At 53.8% G+C, this 24,478-nt stretch overlaps 1 protein-coding gene across 1 annotated transcript in view; it reads right to left on the bottom strand.

The window, feature by feature from the left end:
• SIK3 (SIK family kinase 3) overlaps positions 1-24,478 on the bottom strand; it is a 136,625-nt gene that overhangs the window by 54,546 nt on the left and 57,601 nt on the right. The window contains exons 7-10 of the mRNA XM_075606603.1: positions 14,641-14,759; positions 9,824-9,934; positions 6,466-6,606; positions 5,175-5,252 (exon numbers count right to left, since the gene is read on the bottom strand). Coding sequence (XP_075462718.1) covers positions 5,175-5,252; positions 6,466-6,606; positions 9,824-9,934; positions 14,641-14,759 — 449 coding nt within the window. The remainder of the gene's footprint in view (positions 1-5,174; positions 5,253-6,465; positions 6,607-9,823; positions 9,935-14,640; positions 14,760-24,478) is intronic.

Below are 24,478 nucleotides of genomic sequence, written 5' to 3'. Positions count from 1 at the left end.
AAAACTGTGATTATTATATCACACAAAACTGTGATTATTATATCACACAAACCTGTGATTATTATATCACACAAACCTGTGATTATTATATCACACAAATATGTGATTATTATATCACACAAATATGTGATTATTATATCACACAAACCTGTGATTATTATATCACACAAATGTGATTATTATATCACACAAATGTGATTATTGTATCACACAAAAGTGTGATTATTATATCACACAAATATGTGATTATTATATCACACAAATATGTGCTTATTATATCACACAAATATGTGATTATTATATCACACAAAACTGTGATTATTATATCACACAAATATGTGATTATTATATCACACAAATATGTGATTATTATATCACACAAACCTGTGATTATTATATCACACAAACCTGTGATTATTATATCACACAACGCTGTGATTATTATATCACACAAACCTGTGATTATTATATCACACAAACCTGTGATTATTATATCACACAAACCTGTGATTATTATATCACACAACGCTGTGATTATTATATCACACAAACCTGTGATTATTATATCACACAAACCTGTGATTATTATATCACACAAACCTGTGATTATTATATCACACAAATATGTGATTATTATAACACACAAATATGTGATTATTATATCACACAAATATGTGATTATTATATCACACAAACCTGTGATTATTATATCACACAAATGTGATTATTATATCACACAAACCTGTGATTATTATATCACACAAAACTGTGATTATTATATCACACAAATATGTGATTATTATATCACACAAACCTGTGATTATTATATCACAAAAAACTGTGATTATTATATCACAGAAACCTGTGATTATTATATCACACAAAACTGTGATTATTATATCACACAAAACTGTGATTATTATATCACACAAACCTGTGATTATTATATCACACAAACCTGTGATTATTATATCACACAAACCTGTGATTATTATATCACACAAACCTGTGATTATTATATCACACAAACCTGTGATTATTATATCACACAAACCTGTGATTATTATATCACACAAATGTGATTATTATATCACACAAATGTGATTATTATATCACACAAAAGTGTGATTATTATATCACACAAATATGTGATTATTATATCACACAAATATGTGCTTATTATATCACACAAATATGTGATTATTATATCACACAAAACTGTGATTATTATATCACACAAATATGTGATTATTATATCACACAAATATGTGATTATTATATCACACAAACCTGTGATTATTATATCACACAAACCTGTGATTATTATATCACACAACGCTGTGATTATTATATCACACAAACCTGTGATTATTATATCACACAAACCTGTGATTATTATATCACACAAACCTGTGATTATTATATCACACAACGCTGTGATTATTATATCACACAAACCTGTGATTATTATATCACACAAACCTGTGATTATTATATCACACAAACCTGTGATTATTATATCACACAAATATGTGATTATTATAACACACAAATATGTGATTATTATATCACACAAAACTGTGATTATTATATCACACAAATGTGATTATTATATCACACAAATGTGATTATTATATCACACAAATATGTGATTATTATATCACACAAATGTGATTATTATATCACACAAATATGTGATTATTATATCACACAAAACTGTGATTATTATAACACACAAATATGTGATTATTATATCACACAAACCTGTGATTATTATATCACACAAATGTGATTATTATATCACACAAACCTGTGATTATTATATCACACAAACCTGTGATTATTATATCACACAAATATGTGATTATTCTATCACACAAATATGTGATTATTATATCACACAAATGTGATTATTATATCACACAAAACTGTGATTATTATATCACACAAAACTGTGATTATTATATCACACAAACTGTGATTATTATATCACACAAATGTGATTATTATATCACACAAATGTGATTATTATATCACACAAATATGTGATTATTATATCACACAAATGTGATTATTATATCACACAAATATGATTATTATATCACACAAATATGTGATTATTATATCACACAAAACTGTGATTATTATATCACACAAAACTGTGATCATTATATCACACAAATGTGATTATTATATCACACAAATATGTGATTATTATATCACACAAAACTGTGATTATTATAACACACAAATATGTGATTATTATATCACACAAACCTGTGATTATTATATCACACAAATGTGATTATTATATCACACAAATGTGATTATTATATCACACAAATATGTGATTATTATATCACACAAATATGTGATTATTATATCACACAAAACTGTGATTATTATATCACACAAATGTGATTATTATATCACACAAATATGTGATTATTATATCACACAAAACTGTGATTATTATATCACACAAATGTGATTATTATATCACACAAATGTGATTATTATATCACACAAATATGTGATTATTATATCACACAAATGTGATTATTATATCACACAAATATGTGATTATTATATCACACAAAACTGTGATTATTATAACACACAAATATGTGATTATTATATCATACAAATGTGATTATTATATCACACAAATATGTGATTATTATATCACACAAAACTGTGATTATTATAACACACAAATATGTGATTATTATATCACACAAACCTGTGATTATATCACACAAATGTGATTATTATATCGCACAAACCTGTGATTATTATATCACACAAATGTGATTATTATATCACACAAAACTGTGATTATTATATCACACAAACCTGTGATTATTATATCACACAAACCTGTGATTATTATATCACACAACGCTGTGATTATTATAACACACAAAACTGATTATTATATCACACAACACTGATTATTATAACACACAAAGAGTGAGCCCGGAGGGGAGGATTAAAGTGAGCCCGGGGGGCGGGGATTCGAGTGAGCCGTGGGTGGAGAGGATGAGGGGGGGAATTCGAGTGAGCCCAGGGGGGAGGGGGGAATAGAGTGAGCCATGGAGGGGGGGGGATTAGAGATAGCAGGGGGTGGTGGGGAAAGATTAGAGTGAGCCGGGGGTGAGTGGGAGGATTAGAGTGTGCTGGGGTGAGTGGGAGGATTAGAGTGTGCTGGGGGTGAGTGGGAGGATTAGAGTGTGCTGGGGGTGGCGGGATTAGAAATAGCCAGGGGGGAAGGGATTAGAGCGAGCTGGGTTACGATAAGAGTGAGCCACGGGTGGAGAGGAGGGGGGGGGGAGATTAGATTGAGCCGAGGGTGGAGATTAGATTGAGCCGAGGGTGGAGAGGAGGGGGGGGGGGAGATTAGATTGAGCCGGGGGTGGCGAGGAGATAGGGGGATTAGAGTGAGCCGGGGGAAGGGAGATTAGAGAGAACTGGGGGAGGTGGGGATTAGAGTGATCTGGGGGATGGGGGGGTTAGAGTGAACTGGGGGAGGTGGGGATTAGAGTGAGCCGGGGGAGGGGAGATTAGAGTGAACTGGGGGAGGTGGGGATTAGAGTGATCTGGGGGATGGGGGGGTTAGAGTGAACTGTGGGAGGTGGGGATTAGAGTGATCTGGGGGATGGGGGGGGGTTAGTGTGCGCCAGGGGAGTTGGGGATAAGAGCGAGCTGGGGGTGGGGTGATGGGGGGGATTAGAGTGAGGCGGGGGGGTTACTGTGAGCTGGGGGAGGGGGATCAGTTTGAGGCAGAGGAGGGGGGATCAGTGAGGCGGAGAAGGGGGGGATCAGAGTGAGGCGGGGAGGGGGGGTCAGAGTGAGGCGGGGGAGGGGGAATCAGAGTGAGGCAGGGGAGGGGGGATCAGAGTGAGGCGGGGGAGGGGGGGTCAGAGTGAGGCGGGGGAGGGGGGGTCAGAATGAGGCGGGGGAGGGGGGGTCAGAGTGAGGCAGGGAGGGGGGGTCAGAGTGAGGCAGGGGAGGGGGGGTCAGAGTGAGGCGGGGTCAGAGTGAGGCGGGGGAGGGGGGGGGTCAGAGTGAGGCGGGGGAGGGGGGGGTCAGAGTGAGGCGGGGGAGGGGGGTCAGAGTGAGGGGGGGGTCAGAGTGAGGCGGGGTCAGAGTGAGGCGGGGGAGGGGGGGTCAGAGTGAGGCGGGGGAGAGGGGGGTCAGAGTGAGGCGGGGGAGGGGGGGTCAGAGTGAGGCGGGGAGGGGGGGTCAGAGTGAGGCGGGGAGGGGGGGTCAGAGTGAGGCGGGGAGGGGGGATCAGAGTGAGGCGGGGAAGGGGGAATCAGAGTGAGGCGGGGAAGGGGGGAATCAGAGTGAGGCGGGGGAGGGTGGAATCAGAGTGAGGCGGGGGAGGTGGGAATCAGAGTGAGGCGGGGACGGGGGGTCAGAGTGAGACGGGGGGGTCAGAGTGAGGCGGGTAGGGGGGGTCAGAGTGAGGCAGGGGAGGGGGGGTCAGAGTGAGGCGGGGAGGGGGGGTCAGAGTGAGGCGGGGGAGGGGGGGGTCAGAGTGAGGCAGGGGAGGGGGGGTCAGAGTGAGGCAGGGGAGGTGGGGGTCAGAGTGAGGCGGGGGAGAGGGGGGTCAGAGTGAGGTGGGGGGTCAGAGTGAGGCGGGGGAGGGGGGGGTCAGAGTGAGGCGGGGAGAGGGGAGTCAGAGTGAGGCGGGGGAGGGGGGGTCAGAGTGAGGCGGGGGAGGGGGGGTCAGAGTGAGGCGGGGAGGGGGGATCAGAGTGAGGCGGGGAGGGGGGATCAGAGTGAGGCGGGGAAGGGGGGAATCAGAGTGAGGCGGGGAGGTGGGAATCAGAGTGAGGCGGGGGAGGGGGGAATCAGAGTGAGGCGGGGGAGGGGGGAATCAGAGTGAGGCGGGGAGGTGGGAATCAGAGTGAGGAGGGGGAGGGGGGAATCAGAGTGAAGCGGGGGAGGGGGGATCAGAGTGAGGCGGGGAAGGGGGTATCAGAGTGAGGCGGGGGAGGGGGGGATCAGAGTGAGGCGGGGGAGGGGGGGATCAGAGTGAGGCGGGGGAGAAGGGGGATCAGAGTGAGGCGGGGGAGGGGGGGATCAGAGTGAGCTGGGGGGGGAAATAAGAGTGATGTGGGCAGGGAATAAGAGTGAGGTGGGCAGGGGAGGGGCTCGGCGCTCACCTCCACGATCTGGTTCTCCGGGTTGATGAGCTGCACCTGTGGGACATTCATACTGACGGGGTTCCCGGATCCATCCGTCTGCAGGAGAAACGCACAGAGAGGGTGTCAGGGACTCCCCGTCACATGCACACGCACCGCCCGTCACACACGCATTGCTCCGCCCGTCACACACGCACCGCTCCGCCCGTCACACACGCACCACTCCGCCCGTCACACACGCACCGCTCCGCCCGTCACACACGCACCACTCCGCCCGTCACACACGCATTGCTCCGCCCGTCACACACACACCGCTCCGCCCGTCACACACGCACCACTCCGCCCATCACACACGCATTGCTCCGCCCGTCACACACACACCGCTCCGCCCGTCACACACACACCGCTCCGCCCGTCACACACGCACCGCTCCGCCCGTCACACACGCATCGCTCCGCCCGTCACACACGCACCACTCCGCCCGTCACACACGCATTTCTCCGCCCGTCACACACGCACCACTCCGCCCGTCACACACGCATTGCTCCGCCCGTCACACACGCACCGCTCCGCCCGTCACACACGCACCACTCCGCCCGTCACACACGCATTGCTCCGCCCGTCACACACGCACCGCGCCGTCCGTCACACACGCACCACTCCGCCCGTCACACACGCATTGCTCCGCCCGTCACACACGCATTGCTCCGCCCGTCACACACGCACCACTCCGCCCGTCACACACGCATTGCTCCGCCCGTCACACACGCATTGCTCCGCCCGTCACACGCACCACTCCGCCCGTCACACACGCATTGCTCCGCCCGTCACACACGCACCACTCCGCCCGTCACACACGCACCGCTCCGCCCGTCACACACGCACCGCTCCGCCCGTCACACACGCACCGCTCCGCCCGTCACACACGCACCGCTCCGCCCGTCACACACGCACCGCTCCGCCCGTCACACACGCATTGCTCCGCCCGTCACACACGCACCCCTCCGCCCGTCACACACGCATTGCTCCACCCGTCACACACGCATTGCTCCGCCCGTCACACACGCACCGCGCCGTCTGTCACACACGCACCGCTCCGCCCGTCACACACGCACTACTCCGCCCGTCACACACGCATTGCTCCGCCCGTCACACACGCACCACTCCGCCCGTCACACACGCACCGCTCCACCCGTCACACAAGCACCGCTCCGCCCGTCACACACCCACCGCTCCGCCCGTCACACACGCACTGCTCTGCCCGTCTCTAACCATTCCCTCCCACTTCAGAAGACAGCGTGTTAGAGCTGACCTGGACGGGCGGAGCAGGAAAGGACATGTTGCGCGGCGCACTGGGCGCGGTCGGGAGGCGCAGGGTTTTGTGTCGCTTCAGCCGGTCGCACAGCAGGCTGTAGATGGCACTGTAGTAATCGTAGGCATCTCCGGTGAGAGACTGTGCGGGGTGAGAGAGAGGGGGGGAAAGCGTGAGTGACGGGAGAGGAGGAGAGGGAGAGAAAGAGGGAGAGAGGGAGCGTGAGAGACGGGAGGAGGAGGGTGAGAGAGAGGGGGGAGAGCGTGAGTGACGGGGAGGAGGGTGAGAGAGAGGGGGGAGAGCGTGAGAGAGTGGGGGGAGAGCGTGAGAGAGAGAGGGGGGAGAGCGTGAGAGAGAGAGGGGGGAGAGCGTGAGAGAGAGGGGGGAGAACGTGAGAGAGAGGGGGGAGAGCGTGAGAGAGAGGGGGGGAGGGAGCGTGAGAGACGGGGTGGAGGGTGAGAGAGAGAGAGAGAGAGAGGAGGGAGCATGAGAGACGGGGAGAAGGGGGAGAGAGAGGGGGAAGAAGGGGGAAAGAGAGGGGGGGAGGGAGCGTGAGAGAAGAGAAGGAGGGGGAGAGAGAGGGGAAGAGGAAGCTGGAGGAGGAGGGAGCGTGAGGTGAGAGACGGGGAGGAGAGTGAGAGATGGGGAGGGGGAAAGGGGGCGTGAGAGACGGGGAGGAGAAGGGGCGTGAGAGACGGGGGAGGAGGAGAGGGAGAGGGGGAGCGTGAGAGACGAGGGAGGAGGGTATGATAGAGAGGGGGAGAGGGAGCGTGAGAGACGGGGGAGGAGGAAAGTGAGAGAGGGGAGAGAGAGGGGAAGAGAGAGAGGGGAAGAGAGAGAGGGGGGGAGAGGTAGAGAGAGAGGGGGAGGAGGGGGAGAGAGAGAGGGGGAGAAGGGGGAGAGAGAGAGGGGGAGGAGGAAGAGAGAGAGGGGGGGAGGAGGGGGAGAGAGAGAGGGGGAGGAGGGGGAGAGAGAGAGGGGGAGGAGGGGGAGAGAGAGAGGGGTAGGAGGGGGAGAGAGAGAGGGGAAGGAGGGGGAGAGAGAGAGAGGGGAGAGGGAGTGTGAGAGACGGGGAGGAGGGGAGAGAGAGGGGGTGAGAGACGGGGAAGAGGGAGAAAAGGGTGAGAGACAGGGAGGAGGGTGAGAGAAAGGGGGAGGAGGGGGAGAGAAAGGGGGAGGAGGGGGAGAAAAAGGGGGAGGAGGGGGGGAGAGAAAGGGGGAGGAGGGGGAGAGAGAGGGGGAGGGAGCGTGAGAGAGAGGGGGAGGGAGCATGAGAGAGAGGGGGAGGGAGCTTGAGAGACGAGGGAGGAGAGTGAGAGAGGTGGCGTGAGAGACGGGGGAGGAGGAGGGTGAGAGAGAGGGGGGTGAGAGACGCGGAAGGAGGGGGAGAGAGAGGGGGTGAGAGACGCGGAAGGAGAGGGAGAGACAGGAGGGGAGGGAGCGTGAGAGACGGGGAGGAGGGTGAGAGAGAGGGGAAGAGGGAGCGTGAGAGACGGGGGAGGAGGAGAGGGAGAGGGGGGTGAGAGACGGGGGAGAAGGAGAGATGGCAGGAGGTGAAAGAAGAGGAAAGGGGGAGGGGTGGGGAGAGAGGGAGGGAGGGGGAACGGGGGAGGGGTGGGGAGAGGGGTGGGGAGAGAGGGAGGGAGGGGGAACGGGGGAGGGGTGGGGAGAGGGAGGGGGAACGGGGGAGGGGTGGGGAGAGGGGTGGGGAGAGGTAGAGGGAGGGGGAGAGGGGACGAGGAAGGGGTGGGGGGAGAGGGAGGGGTGGGGAGAGAGGGAGGGGTGGGGAGAGAGGAAGGGGTGGGGAGAGAGGAAGGGTTGAGAGGGAGGAGTGGGGGGACGAGGGAGGAGTGGGGGGACGAGGGAGGGGTGGGGGGACGAGGGAGGAGTGGGGGGACGAGGGAGGAGTGGGGGGACGAGGGAGGAGTGGGGGGGACGAGGGAGGAGTGGGGGGGCGAGGGAGGAGTGGAGAGAGAGGGAGGGGGGAGGGTAGGGAGAGGGTGGTGGAAGGAGGGGAGGGGTGGGGAGAGACTGAGGCCGGGGGAGGGGTGGGGAGAGAGGGAGGCCGGGGGAGGGAGGGGTGGGGAGAGAGGGAGGCCGAGGGAGGGGTGGGGAGAGAGGGAGGCCGGGAGGAGGAAGGGGATTGAGAAGGGGACGGAGGGGAGGAGGGGTGACAGAGTGCAGGGTGGGGGGGGGGGGCAGAGTGCTGGGTGGGGGAGCAGAATGCAGGGTGGGGGGCAGAGTGCTGGGTGGGGGAGCAGAATGCAGGGTGGGGGAGCAGAGTGCAAGGGGGCAGAGTAAAGGGTGGGGGGGCAGAGTAAAGGGTGGGGGGGCAGAGTAAAGGGTGGGGGGGCAGGGGGGGCAGAGGGCAAGGTGGTGGAGGGGGCAGAGGGAGGGTGGTGGAGGGGGCAGAAGGCAGGGTGGTGGAGGGGGCAGTGCAGGGTGGTGGAGGGGGCAGGGTGCAGGGTAGGGGGTGCAGAGGGCAGGGTTGGCAGGGGGGTAGAGGGCATGTAGGGGCAGAGGGCATGTAGGGGCAGAGGGCAGGGGGTGCAGAGGGCAGGGGGGGGCACAGGGCAGGGGATGCAGAGGGCAGGGGGGGGCACAGGGCAGGGGGGGCAGAGGGCAGGGGGGGGCAGAGGGCAGGGGGGGCAGAGGGCAGGCGGGGCAGAGGGCGGGGGGGAGCAGAGGGCAGGGAGGGCAGAGGGCAGAGGGCAGGGGGGGCAGAGGGGGCAGAGGGCAGGGGGGCAGAGGGCGGGGGGGGCAGAGGGCTGGGAAGGCAGAGGGCAGGGGGGTGGCAGAGGGCAGGGTACGGGGGGCAGTGTGCAGGAGGGTGGGGGAGCAGAGGGCTGGGAAGGCAGAGGGAAGGGGGTGGCAGAGGGCAGGGGGGTGGCAGAGGGCAGGGGGTGGCAGAGGGCAGGGGGTGGCAGAGGGCAGGGAGGGCAGGGAGGGCAGGGAGGGCAGGGAGGGCAGGTGGAGCAGGGGGGGCAGGGGGAGCAGAGGGCAGGGGGAGCAGAGGGCAGGGGGGGCAGAGGGCAGGGGGGGCAGAGGGCAGGGGGGCAGAGGGCAGGGGGGGCAGAGGGCAGGGGGGGCAGGGGGAGGCAGAGGGCAGGAGGGGGCAGAGGGCTGGGAAGGCAGAGGGCAGGGTAGGGGGGGCAGTGTGCAGGAGGGTGGGGGGGCAGAGGGCAGGGGGGAGCAGAGGGCAGGGGGGCAGAGGGCAGGGGGGGCAGAGGGCAGGGGGGGGGCAGGGGGGGCAGAGGGCAGGGGGGGAGGGGGGGCAGAGAGGGGGGGCAGAGGGCTGGGAAGGCAGAGGGCAGGGTAGGGGAGGCAGTGTGCAGGAGGGTGGGGGGGCAGTGCTAACCTGCAGTGTGTGTTCCTTGTCCAATCCCATGTCTTCCATGGTCCGCAGCACCTTCTCGTTAAGAGGCTCCCGCTGTCTGTCCAGTTTCACATGCTGACACTCTGCTATCAACTGTACCCAGGGCAGGAGAGGAGGGGGGAGAGAGGGGAGCAGGGAAGAGAGGGAGAGAGGAGAGAGGGAAGAGAGGGAGAGAGGAGAGGGGGAAGAGAGGAGAGGGGGGAGAGAGGAGAGGAGGAGAGGGGGAGAGAGGAGAGCGGGGTGAGAGGGGAGAGGAGAGGGGGGAGAGGGTGGAGAGAGGATAGGGGAGAGGGGGGACAGGGGAGTGGGGGGACAGGGGAGAGAGGGGGACAGGGAGAGAGGGGGAGAGAGAGGAGAGGGGGGAGAGGGAGGAGAGAGGAGAGGGGGAGAGGGGGGAGAGAGGAGAGGGGGGAGAGGGTGGAGAGAGGAGAGGGTGGAGAGAGGAGAGGGTGGAGAGAGAGGAGAGGGGGAGAGAGAGGAGAGAGGGAGAGAGAGGAGAGGGGGAGAGAGGAGAGGGGGTGAGGGGGAGAGAGAGGAGAGGGGGGAGAGAGAGGAGAGGGGGGAGAGAGAGGAGAGAGGGGAGAGGGGGGAGAGAGAGAAGAGAGGGGAGAGGGGGGAGAGAGGGAAGAGGGTGGAGAGAGGGGAGAGGGTGGAGAGAGGAGAGGGTGGAGAGAGGAGAGCGGGGAGAGAGGAGAGGGTGGAGAGAGGAGAGCGGGGAGAGAGAGGAGAGGAGGGTGAGAGAGGAGAGGGGGAGAGAGAGGAGAGGGGGGAGAGGAGAGGGGGAGAGAGAGGAGAGGGGGGAGAGGAGAGGGGGAGAGAGAGGAGAGGGGGAGAGAGAAGAGAGGGGGAGAGAGGAGAGGGGGGAGAGAGGAGAGGGTGGAGAGAGGAGAGGGGGGAGAGGGTGGAGAGAGGAGAGGGGGGAGAGGGTGGAGAGAGGAGAGGGGGGAGAGGGTGGAGAGAGGAGAGGGGGAGAGGAGGGAGAAAGGAGAGGGAGGAGAGAGAGGAGAGGGGGGAGAGAGAGGAGAGGGGGGAGAGAGAGGAGAGGGGGGTGAGAGAGGAGAGAGAGGAGAGGGGGGTGAGAGAGGAGAGAGAGGAGAGGGGGGAGTGAGAGGAGAGGGGGGAGTGAGAGGAGGGAGTGAGAGGAGAGGGGGCAGTGAGGAGAGGGGGCAGTGAGGAGAGGGGGCAGTGACGAGAGGGGGAGAGAGAGGAGAGGAGGGAGAGGGAGAGGAGGGAGTGAGAGGAGTGGGGGGAGTGAGAGGAGAGGGGGGAGAGAGAGGAGAGGGGGGAGAGAGAGGAGAGGGGGGAGAGAGAGGAGAGGGGGGAGAGAGAGGAGAGGGGGGAGAGAGAGGAGAGGGGGGAGAGAGGAGAGGGGGGAGAGAGAGGAGAGGGGGGAGAGAGGAGAGGGGGGAGAGAGGAGAGGGGGGAGAGAGAGGAGGGGGGGGGAGAGAGGAGAGGGGGGAGGGAGAGGAGAGAGGGGAGAGAGAGGAGAGGGGGGAGAGAGAGGAGAGGGGGGAGAGAGAGGAGAGGGGGGAGAGAGGAAAGGGGGAGAGGGTGGAGAGAGGAGAGGGGGAGAGGGTGGAGAGAGGAGAGGGTGGAGAGAGGAGAGGGTGGAGAGAGGAGAGGGGAGAGGGGAGAGGGGGGAGAGAGGAGAGGGTGGAGAGAGGAGAAGGGAGAGAGGAGAGGGGGGAGAGGGTGGAGGGGGGAGAGGGTGGAGAGAGGAGAGGGAGGAGAGGGTGGAGAGAGGAGAGGGGGAGAGGGTGGAGAGAGGAGAGGGAGGAGAGAGAGGAGAGGGGGGAGAGAGAGGAGAGGGGGGAGTGAGAGGAGAGGGGGGAGTGAGAGGAGAGGGGGGAGTGAGAGGAGAGGGGGGAGAGAGAGGAGAGGGGAGAGAGGAGAGGGTGGAGAGAGGAGAGGGGAGAGAGGAGAGGGGGGAGAGAGGAGAGGGTGGAGAGAGGAGAGGGGAGAGAGGAGAGGGGGGAGAGAGGAGAGGGTGGAGAGAGGAGAGGGTGGAGAGAGGAGAGGGGAGAGAGGAGAGGGGGGAGAGAGGAGAGGGTGGAGAGAGGAGAGGGGGGAGAGGGTGGAGGGGGGAGAGGGTGGAGAGAGGAGAGGGAGGAGAGGGTGGAGAGAGGAGAGGGGGAGAGGGTGGAGAGAGGAGAGGGAGGAGAGAGAGGAGAGGGGGGAGAGAGAGGAGAGGGGGGAGTGAGAGGAGAGGGGGGAGTGAGAGGAGAGGGGGGAGTGAGAGGAGAGGGGGGAGAGAGAGGAAGGGGGGAGAGAGAGGAGAGGGGAGAGAGGAGAGGGGGGAGTGAGAGGAGAGGGGGGAGTGAGAGGAGAGGGGGGAGTGAGAGGAGAGGGGGGAGTGAGAGGAGAGGGGGGAGTGAGAGGAGAGGGGGGAGTGAGAGGAGAGGGGGGAGTGAGAGGAGAGGGGGGAGAGAGAGGAGAGGGGAGAGTGAGAGGAGAGGGGAGAGTGAGAGGAGAGAGGTATAAGTTAGCAGGAATAATTAAGGGAAAATAAAGTGCGGGTGAGCAGCACAGACTGCAGTGACTGCAAGTAATGGACTCTAACTCTTCTGTGCTGCGCTGCGGATCCCTGTGCTGCGCTGCGGGTCTCTGTGCTGCGCTGCGGGTCTCTGTGCTGCGGGTCCCTGTGCTGCTCTGCGGGTCTCTGTGCTGTGCTGCTCTGCGGCTCCCTGTGCTGTGCTGCTATGCGGGTCTCTGTGCTGTGCTGCTCTGCGGCTCCCTGTGCTGCTCTGCGGGTCTCTGTGCTGTGCTGCTCTGTGGGTCCCTGTGCTGTGCTGCGCTGCTATGCGGGTCTCTGTGCTGTGCTGCTCTGCGGGTCCCTGTGCTGTGCTGCTCTGCGGCTCCCTGTGCTGCTCTGCGGGTCTCTGTGCTGCGCTGCTCTGCGGGTCTCTATGCTGCGCTGCTCTGCGGGTCTCTGTGCTGCTCTGTGGGTCTCTGTGCTGCGCTGCTCTGCGGGTCTCTGTGCTGCGCTGCGGGTCTCTGTGCTGCGCTGCGGGTCTCTGTGCTGCGCTGCTCTGCGGATTTCAGTGCTGCGCTGCTCTGCGGGTCTCTATGCTGCGCTGCTCTGCGGGTCTCTGTGCTGCTCTGTGGGTCTCTGTGCTGCGCTGCTCTGCGGGTCTCTGTGCTGCTCTGCGGGTCTCTGTGCTGCGCTGCTCTGCGGATTTCAGTGCTGCGCTGCTCTGCGGGTCTCTGTGCTGCGCTGCTCTGCGGGTCTCTGTGCTGCTCTGCGGGTCTCTGTGCTGCTCTGCGGGTCTCTGTGCTGCGCTGCTCTGCGGGTCTCTGTGCTGCGCTGCACTATGGGTCTCTGTGCTGCGCTGCTCTGCGGGTATCTGTGCTGCGCTGCGGGTATCTGTGCTGCGCTGCGGGTCTCTGTGCTGCGCTGCGGGTCTCTGTGCTGCGCTGCGGGTCTCTGTGCTGTGCTGCTCTGCGGGTCTCTGTGCTGCGCTGCGGGTCTCTGTGCTGCGCTGCTCTGCGGGTCTCTGTGCTGCGCTGCGGGTCTCTGTGCTGCGCTGCTCTGCGGGTCTCTGTGCTGCGCTGCGGGTATCTGTGCTGCGCTGCGGGTCTCTGTGCTGCGCTGCTCTGCGGGTCTCTGTGCTGCGCTGCTCTGCGGGTCTCTGTGCTGCGCTGCGGGTCTCTGTGCTGCGCTGCGGGTCTCTGTGCTGAGCTGCTCTGCGGGTCTCTGTGCTGCGCTGCTCTGCGGGTCTCTGTGCTGCGCTGCTCTGCGGGTCTCTGTGCTGCTCTGCGGGTCCAGTCCCTGATCCCCGGCCCAGTCCCTGATCCCCGGCCCAGTCCCTGATCCCCGGCCCAGTCCCTGATCCCCGGCCCAGTCCCTGATTCCCGGCCCAGTCCCTGATTCCCGGCCCAGTCCCTGATCCCTGGCCCAGTCCCTTAACCCCGGCCCAGTCCCTGATCCCCGGCCCAGTCCCTGATCCCTGGCCCAGTCCCTGATCCCCAGCCCTGATCCCCGGCCCAGTCCCTGATTCCCGGCCCAGTCCCTGATCCCCGGCCCAGTCCCTGATCCCTGGCCCAGTCCCTGATCCCCGGCCCAGTCCCTGATTCCCGGCCCAGTCCCTGATCCCTGGCCCAGTCCCTTAACCCCGGCCCAGTCCCTGATCCCCAGCCCTGATTCCCGGCCCAGTCCCTGATCCCTGGCCCAGTCCCTTAACCCCGGCCCAGTCCCTGATCCCCAGCCCTGATCCCCGGCCCAGCCCTCCTACTAACTGGCTGAGCAGAAACCCCGTTTATGTACTTGTGTTTGCCTCAAACACCTTGCTGCCTTGTTGCTCTCTTGTCTTGCGTATCATGTTCCTGTTTTGACCTTGGCTTGTATCTGGACTTCCGCCTCTATGACCCTTGACCTCGGCTTTCTATTGGACTTCTACCTTCTCTACTCCTGGACCCCGGCACCGCACGACGACTATCCGACTTCTCCAATCCCTGACCACGGCGAGTATATACGACCATTCTGATCTCTCCTATCCTGACCCAGCTACACGACCTTACTCTGCACTCCGGACGCGGTCTCACGGTTGGAGGTCGGTGTATTCCAACATCCCCACATCAGCCTCGCAGCCCCGTCCTGTTTGTAGTGAGCACTCGTTATATCCTGTCCCTGTGCGTTCTTTGTCTCTCTTGCGGGAAACCTGTGTATTGCGTGACCCCTGTCCTGTTGTCCCTGTGGACCGCCGACATGCCTGTGTGCTGTTGCTCCCCGGTCCCTGTCCCCGATTCCGGTCCCTGTCCCTGATCCCCGGTCCTGTCCGGTACGCATGCTGGTCACTTACCCTTTCAAACTCCAGGTCTTGCTCCCCGTGGCACATCCACTTGTGTTTGCAGATCAGCTCCATGGACAAACGCTTACTGGGTTCCAGAACCAGCATGTGCCGGATAAGGTGCTCACATTCTGCAATAAAGAGATCAGGTGAAACTCACTGGGCCAGAACTGCTGGCCACGGCTCACTGGGCCTTCACAACTGCTGGCCACGGCTCACTGGGCCTTCACAACTGCTGGTCATGGCTCACTGGACTTCCAGAACCACTGGACAAGCCTCACTGGGCCTCCAGAACCGCTGGACAAGCCTCACTGGGCCTCCAGAACTGCTGGACAAGGCTCACTGGGCCTCTTCAACTTCTCCGCAGCCAGGCGGGCTAGAAATGAACCACTCCGCATGTTATTGTCTCTCTGCGTGTTATTATATTGCTCCACGTGTTACTATATCACTGCGTGTTATAATCGCTCTGCGTGTTATTATATTGCTCCACGTGTTACTATATCACTGCGTGTTATAGCGCTCTGCGTGTTATTATATTGCTCCACGTGTTACTATCACTGCATGTTATAGCGCTCCACGTGTTACTATATCACTGCATGTTATAGCGCTCCACGTGTTACTATATCACTGCGTGTTATAATCGCTCTGCATGTTATAGCGCTCTGCGTGTTATCATATTGCTCCATATGTTACTATATAACACTGAGAGCGATTATAACACGCAGTGATATAGTAACATGTGGAGCAATTATAATAACACATCTTAATATATGGCTCAGCATAATATTATATCACTCCTGTTATCTGGCTCAGCATAATATTATATCACTCCTGTTATCTGGCTCAGCGTGATATTATATCCCTCCTGTTATCTGGCTCAGCGTGATATTATATCCCTCCTGTTATCTGGCTCAGCGTGATATTATATCCCTCCTGTTATCTGGCTCAGCGTGATATTATATCCCTCCTGTTATATGGCTCAGCGTGATATTATATCCCTCCTGTTATCTGGCTCAGCGTGATATTATATCCCTCCTGTTATATGGCTCAGCGTGATATTATATCCCTCCTGTTATCTGGCTCAGCGTGATATTATATCCCTCCTGTTATATGGCTCAGCGTGATATTATATCCCTCCTGTTATATGGCTCAGCGTGATATTATATCCCTCCTGTTATCTGGCTCAGCGTGATATTATATCCCTCCTGTTATATGGCTCAGCGTGATATTATATCCCTCCTGTTATCTGGCTCAGCGTGATATTATATCCCTCCTGTTATCTGGCTCAGCGTGATATTATATCCCTCCTGTTATATGGCTCAGCGTGATATTATATCCCTCCTGTTATCTGGCTCAGCGCGATATTATATCCCTCCTGTTATCTGGCTCAGCGCGATATTATATCCCTCCTGTTATCTGGCTCAGCGTGATATTATATCCCTCCTGTTATATGGCTCAGCGTGATATTATATCCCACCTGTTATCTGGCTCAGCGTGATATTATATCCCTCCTGTTATCTGGCTCAGCGTGATATTATATCCCTCCTGTTATCTGGCTCAGCGTGATATTATATCGCTCCTGTTATCTGGCTCAGCGTGATATTATATCCCTCCTGTTATCTGGCTCAGCGTGATATTATATCCCTCCTGTTATCTGGCTCAGCGTGATATTATATCCCTCCTGTTATCTGGCTCAGCGTGATATTATATCCCTCCTGTTATATGGCTCAGCGTGATATTATATCCCTCCTGTTATCTGGCTCAGCGCGCTATTATATCCCTCCTGTTATATGGCTCAGCGTGATATTATATCCCTCCTGTTATCTGGCTCAGCGTGATATTCTATCCCTCCTGTTATATGGCTCAGCGTGATATTCTATCCCTCCTGTTATATGGCTCAGCGTGATATTATATCCCTCCTGTTATCTGGCTCAGCGTGATATTATATCCCTCCTGTTATCTGGCTCAGCGTGATATTATATCCCTCCTGTTATCTGGCTCAGCGTGATATTATATCCCTCCTGTTATATGGCTCAGCGTGATATTATATCCCTCCTGTTATCTGGCTCAGCGCGCTATTATATCCCTCCTGTTATATGGCTCAGTGTGATATTATATCCCTCCTGTTATCTGGCTCAGCGTGATATTATATCCCTCCTGTTATATGGCTCAGTGTGATATTATATCCCTCCTGTTATATGGCTCAGCGTGATATTATATCCCTCCTGTTATCTGGCTCAGCGTGATATTATATCCCTCCTGTTATCTGGCTCAGCGTGATATTATATCCCTCCTGTTATCTGGCTCAGCGTGATATTATATCCCTCCTGTTATCTGGCTCAGCGTGATATTATATCCCTCCTGTTATATGGCTCAGCGTGATATTATATCCCTCCTGTTATATGGCTCAGCGTGATATTATATCACTTCTGTTATCTGGCTCAGCGCGATATTATATCCCTCCTGTTATCTGGCTCAGCGTGATATTATATCCCTCCTGTTATCTGGCTCAGCTTGATATTATATCCCTCCTGTTATCTGGCTCAGCGTGATATTATATCCCTCCTGTTATCTGGCTCAACGTGATATTATATCCCTCCTGTTATCTGGCTCAGCGTGATATTATATCCCTCCTGTTATCTGGCTCAGCGTGAGATTATATCCCTCCTGTTATCTGGCTCAGCGCGATATTATATCCCTCCTGTTATCTGGCTCAGCGCGATATTATATCCCTCCTGTTATCTGGCTCAGCGTGATATTATATCCCTCCTGTTATCTGGCTCAGCGTGATATTATATCCCTCCTGTTATCTGGCTCAGCACGATATTATATCCCTCCTGTTATCTGGCTCAGTGTGATATTACATCCCTCCTGTTATCTGGCTCAGCGTGATATTATATCCCTCCTGTTATCTGGCTCAGCGTGATATTATATCGCTCCTGTTATCTGGCTCAGCGCGATATTATATCCCTCCTGTTATCTGGCTCAGCGTGATATTATATCCCTCCTGTTATCTGGCTCAGCGTGATATTATATCCCTCCTGTTATCTGGCTCAGCGTGATATTATATCCCTCCTGTTATCTGGCTCAGCGTGATATTATATCACTTCTGTTATCTGGCTCAGCACGATATTATATCCCTCCTGTTATCTGGCTCAGCGTGATATTATATCCCTCCTGTTATCTGGCTCAGCGTGATATTATATCCCTCCTGTTATATGGCTCAGCGTGATATTATATCCCTCCTGTTATCTGGCTCAGCGTGATATTATATCCCTCCTGTTATCTGGCTCAGCGCGCTATTATATCCCTCCTGTTATCTGGCTCAGCGTGATATTATATCCCTCCTGTTATCTGGCTCAGCGCGCTATTATATCCCTCCTGTTATCTGCTCAGAGTGATATTACATCCCTCCTGTTATCTGGCTCAGCGTGATATTATATCCCTCCTGTTATCTGGCTCAGTGTGATATTATATCCCTCCTGTTATCTGGCTCAGCGTGATATTATATCCCTCCTGTTATCTGGCTCAGCGTGATATTATATCGCTCCTGTTATCTGGCTCAGCGCGATATTATATCCCTCCTGTTATCTGGCTCAGCGTGATATTATATCCCTCCTGTTATCTGCTCAGCGTGATATTATATCCCTCCTGTTATCTGGCTCAGCGCGATATTATATCGCTCCTGTTATCTGGCTCAGCACGATATTATATCCCTCCTGTTATCTGGCTCAGCGTGATATTATATCCCTCCTGTTATCTGGCTCAGCGCGATATTATATCCCTCCTGTTATCTGGCTCAGCGCGATATTATATCCCTCCTGTTATCTGCTCAGCGTGATATTACATCCCTCCTGTTATCTGGCTCAGCGTGATATTATATCCCTCCTGTTATCTGGCTCAGCGCGCTATTATATCCCTCCTGTTATCTGGCTCAGCGTGATATTATATCCCTCCTGTTATCTGGCTCAGCGCGCTATTATATCCCTCCTGTTATCTGCTCAGCGTGATATTACATCCCTCCTGTTATCTGGCTCAGCGTGATATTATATCCCTCCTGTTATCTGGCTCAGCGTGATATTATATCCCTCCTGTTATCTGCTCAGCGCGATATTATATCCCTCCTGTTATCTGGCTCAGCGTGATATTATATCCCTCCTGTTATCTGTCTCAGCGTGATATTATATCCCTCCTGTTATCTGGCTCAGCGTGATATTATATCCCTCCTGTTATCTGGCTCAGCGTGATATTATATCCCTCCTGTTATCTGGCTCAGCGTGATATTATATCCCTCCTGTTATCTGGCTCAGCGTGATATTATATCCCTCCTGTTATCTGGCTCAGCGTGATATTATATCCCTCCTGTTATCTGGCTCAGCGTGATATTATATCCCTCCTGTTATCTGGCTCAGCGTGATATTATATCCCTCCTGATATCTGGCTCAGCGTGATATTATATCCCTCCTGATATCTGGCTCAGCGTGATATTATATCCCTCCTGTTATCTGGCTCAGCGTGATATTATATCCCTCCTGTTATCTGGCTCAGCGTGATATTATATCCCTCCTGATATCTGGCTCAGCGTGATATTATATCCCTCCTGTTATCTGGCTCAGCGTGATATTATATCCCTCCTGTTATCTGGCTCAGCGTGATATTATATCCCTCCTGTTATCTGGCTCAGCGTGATATTATATCCCTCCTGTTATCTGGCTCAGCGTGATATTATATCCCTCCTGTTATCTGGCTCAGCGTGATATTATATCCCTCCTGATATCTGGCTCAGCGTGATATGATATCCCTCCTGTTATCTGGCTCAGCGTGATATTATATCCCTCCTGTTATCTGCTCAGCGTGATATTATATCCCTCCTGTTATCTGGCTCAGCGTGATATTATATCCCTCCTGTTATCTGCTCAGCGTGATATTATATCCCTCCTGTTATCTGGCTCAGCGTGATATTATATCCCTCCTGTTATATGGCTCAGCGTGATATTATATCCCTCCTGTTATCTGGCTCAGCGTGATATTATATCCCTCCTGTTATCTGGCTCAGCGTGATATTATATCACTTCTGTTATCTGGCTCAGCACGATATTATATCCCTCCTGTTATCTGGCTCAGCGTGATATTATATCCCTCCTGTTATCTGCTCAGCGTGATATTATATCGCTCCTGTTATCTGGCTCAGCGTGATATTATATCCCTCCTGTTATCTGGCTCAGCGTGATATTATATCCCTCCTGTTATCTGGCTCAGCGTGATATTATATCCCTCCTGATATCTGGCTCAGCGCGAGATTATATCCCTCCTGTTATCTGGCTCAGCGTGATATTATATCGCTCCTGTTATCTGGCTCAGCGTGATATTATATCCCTCCTGTTATCTGCTCAGCGTGATATTATATCCCTCCTGTTATCTGCTCAGCGTGATATTATATCCTTCCTGTTATCTGGCTCAGCGTGATATTATATCCCTCCTGTTATCTGGCTCAGCGTGATATTATATCCCTCCTGTTATCTGGCTCAGCGTGATATTATATCCCTCCTGTTATCTGGCTCAGCGTGATATTATATCCCTCCTGTTATCTGGCTCAGCGTGATATTATATCCCTCCTGTTATCTGCTCAGCGTGATATTATATCCCTCCTGTTATCTGGCTCAGCGTGATATTATATCCCTCCTGTTATATGGCTCAGCGTGATATTATATCCCTCCTGTTATCTGCTCAGCGTGATATTATATCCCTCCTGTTATCTGGCTCAGCGCGATATTATATCCCTCCTGTTATATGGCTCAGCGTGATATTATATCCCTCCTGTTATCTGCTCAGCGTGATATTATATCCCTCCTGTTATCTGCTCAGCGTGATATTATATCCCTCCTGTTATCTGGCTCAGCGTGATATTATATCCCTCCTGTTATATGGCTCAGCGTGATATTATATCCCTCCTGTTATCTGGCTCAGCGTGATATTATATCCCTCCTGTTATCTGGCTCAGCGTGATATTATATCCCTCCTGTTATCTGGCTCAGCGTGATATTATATCCCTCCTGTTATCTGGCTCAGCGTGATATTATATCCCTCCTGTTATCTGCTCAGCGTGATATTATATCCCTCCTGTTATCTGGCTCAGCGTGATATTATATCCCTCCTGTTATATGGCTCAGCGTGATATTATATCCCTCCTGTTATCTGGCTCAGCGTGATATTATATCCCTCCTGTTATCTGGCTCAGCGTGATATTATATCCCTCCTGTTATCTGGCTCAGCGTGATATTATATCCCTCCTGTTATCTGGCTCAGCGTGATATTATATCCCTCCTGTTATCTGGCTCAGCGTGATATTATATCCCTCCTGTTATCTGGCTCAGCGTGATATTATATCCCTCCTGTTATCTGGCTCGGCGTGATATTATATCCCTCCTGTTATCTGGCTCGGCGTGATATTATATCGCTCCTGTTATCTGGCTCGGCGTGATATTATATCCCTCCTGTTATCTGGCTCAGCGTGATATTATATCCCTCCTGTTATCTGGCTCAGCGTGATATTATATCCCTCCTGTTATCTGGCTCAGCGTGATATTATATCCCTCCTGTTATCTGGCTCAGCGTGATATTATATCCCTCCTGTTATCTGGCTCAGCGTGATATTATATCCCTCCTGTTATCTGGCTCAGCGTGATATTATATCCCTCCTGTTATCTGGCTCAGCGTGATATTATATCGCTCCTGTTATCTGGCTCAGCGTGATATTATATCCCTCCTGTTATCTGGCTCAGCGTGATATTATATCCCTCCTGTTATCTGGCTCAGCGTGATATTATATCCCTCCTGTTATCTGCTCAGCGTGATATTATATCCCTCCTGTTATCTGGCTCAGCGTGATATTATATCCCTCCTGTTATATGGCTCAGCGTGATATTATATCCCTCCTGTTATCTGGCTCAGCGTGATATTATATCCCTCCTGTTATCTGGCTCAGCGTGATATTATATCCCTCCTGTTATCTGCTCAGCGTGATATTATATCCCTCCTGTTATCTGGCTCAGCGTGATATTATATCGCTCCTGTTATCTGGCTCAGCGTGATATTATATCCCTCCTGTTATCTGGCTCAGCGTGATATTATATCCCTCCTGTTATATGGCTCAGCGTGATATTATATCCCTCCTGTTATCTGGCTCAGCGTGATATTATATCCCTCCTGTTATCTGGCTCAGCGTGATATTATATCCCTCCTGTTATCTGGCTCAGCGCGATATTATATCCCTCCTGTTATCTGGCTCAGCGTGATATTATATCCCTCCTGTTATCTGGCTCAGCGTGATATTATATCCCTCCTGTTATCTGGCTCAGCGTGATATTATATCCCTCCTGTTATCTGGCTCAGCGTGATATTATATCCCTCCTGTTATCTGCTCAGCGTGATATTATATCCCTCCTGTTATCTGGCTCAGCGTGATATTATATCGCTCCTGTTATCTGGCTCAGCGTGATATTATATCCCTCCTGTTATCTGGCTCAGCGTGATATTATATCCCTCCTGTTATATGGCTCAGCGTGATATTATATCCCTCCTGTTATCTGGCTCAGCGTGATATTATATCCCTCCTGTTATCTGGCTCAGCGTGATATTATATCCCTCCTGTTATCTGGCTCAGCGTGATATTATATCCCTCCTGTTATCTGGCTCAGCGTGATATTATATCCCTCCTGTTATCTGGCTCAGCGTGATATTATATCCCTCCTGTTATCTGGCTCAGCGTGATATTATATCCCTCCTGTTATCTGGCTCAGCGTGATATTATATCCTTCCATGTTATTACATGTCTCAATGTGAGATCATATTCTGTGCTTTATTATATTGTGTTATCACATTGCTCTGTATATCGCTGGCGATTAATATTGCGCCCGCGAGTTAGCGTGGCGGCCCGCGAGTTAGCGTGGCGGCCCGCGAGTTAGCGTGGCGGCCCGCGAGTTAGCGTGGCGGCCCGCGAGTTAGCGTGGCGGCCCGCGAGTTAGCGTGGCGGCCCGCGAGTTAGCGTGGCGGCCCGCGAGTTAGCGTGGCGGCCCGCGAGTTAGCGTGGCGGCCCGCGAGTTAGCGTGGCGGCCCGCGAGTTAGCGTGGCGGCCCGCGAGTTAGCGTGGCGGCCCGCGAGTTAGCGTGGCGGCCCGCGAGTTAGCGTGGCGGCCCGCGAGTTAGCGTGGCGGCCCGCGAGTTAGCGTGGCGGCCCGCGAGTTAGCGTGGCGGCCCGCGAGTTAGCGTGGCGGCCCGCGAGTTAGCGTGGCGGCCCGCGAGTTAGCGTGGCGGCCCGCGAGTTGCTGCCTCTGCCGCTTCAGGAGATAAGTTAAACGTGGAAAAAATAAATCAGACAAATAGAAAAATGTTAAACGGGTTCTATTTTGTGGATAAGCGCCGGACCATCCACTCATCTCTGTGATCAGACTGTGCAGGGTTAACAAGTTCACTTTTGCTCACTGTAAAGTCGCCCTGTTCCATTAATTATGCTGGAAAGTGTAGCATTGGGAGTATCAGATAACAATTCCCTTCCTGGGACCAGAGGAAAATAAAGTCTTTCACACTTTGGGACACAAATCAGGAAAACTCCCTTTAACAGGTAAAGTTTATAAGAAACCTATTCCATTCATATGTTTAAAACATGACAGATGGTAATGCAAATGGCAGGGAAAATGAAGTGTTTTAATTAATCTGGTACTTCAGGGGTTAACGTTGGTTAGAAATTATGTTAAAAATACAAGATATTGTGCTTATGACAGGTCAGGACCTGGGCTGTCAGCCTCAAAGAAAACTGTGATCCCTTGTGCTCCCAGAGAGAGGGGCCATACACACAGGTCCCTGAGATACCCGCTATGCGTCCCAAAGAGAGGGGCCACACCCAGGTCCCTGATACCCCCTGTGCGCCCCAGAGAGAGGGGCCATACACACAGGTGCCTGAGATACCCGCTATGCGTCCCAAAGAGAGGGGCCACACCCAGGTCCCTGATACCCCCTCTGCGCTCCAGAGAGAGAGGGGCCATACACACAGGTCCCTGAGATACCTCCTGTGCGTCCCAGAGAAAGAGGGGCCACAGACAGGTACCCGAAATACCCCCTGTGCGCCCCAGAGAGAGAGGGACCACACACAGGTCCTTGAGATACCCGCTATGCGTCCCAGAGAGAGGGGGGCCACACACAGGTCCCCGAGATACCTCCTGTGCATCCCAGAGAGAGGGGGCCACACACAGGTCCCCGAGATACCTCCTGTGCGTCCCAGAGAGATGGGGGCCACACACAGGTCCCCGAGATACCTCCTGTGCATTCCAGAGAGAGGGGGCCACACACAGGTCCCCGAGATACCCCCCGTGCGTCCCAGAAAGAGAGGGGCCACACACAGTCCCCGAGATACCCCCTGTGCGTCCCAGAGAGAGAGGGGGCCACACACAGGTCCCCGAGATACCCCCTGTGCGTCCCAGAGAGGGGGCCACACACAGGTCCCCGAGGTACCCCCTGTGCGTCCGAGAGAGAGGGGCCACACACAGGTCCTCGAGATACCCCCTGTGTGTCCCAGAGAGAGAGGGGGCCACACACAGGTCCCCGAGATACCACCTGTGCGTCCCAGAGAGAGAGGTGCCACACACAGGTCCCTGAGATACCCCCTGTGCGTCCCAGAGAGAGAGGTGCCACACACAGGTCCCTGAGATACCCCCTGTGCGTCCCAGAGAGAGAGGTGCCACACACAGGTCCCTGAGATACCCCCTGTGCGTCCCAGAGAGAGGTGCCACACACAGGTCCCTGAGATACCCTCTGTGCGTCCCAGAGAGAGGGGGGCCACACACAGGTCCCTGAGA

Source organism: Ascaphus truei, chromosome 6 (assembly GCF_040206685.1).
Source record: "Ascaphus truei isolate aAscTru1 chromosome 6, aAscTru1.hap1, whole genome shotgun sequence".
In the NCBI taxonomy this organism is placed as follows: Eukaryota; Metazoa; Chordata; class Amphibia; order Anura; family Ascaphidae; genus Ascaphus; species Ascaphus truei.
Note: the sequence above shows the minus strand (reverse complement) of the source record. Positions and strands in the feature narration are given on the sequence as shown.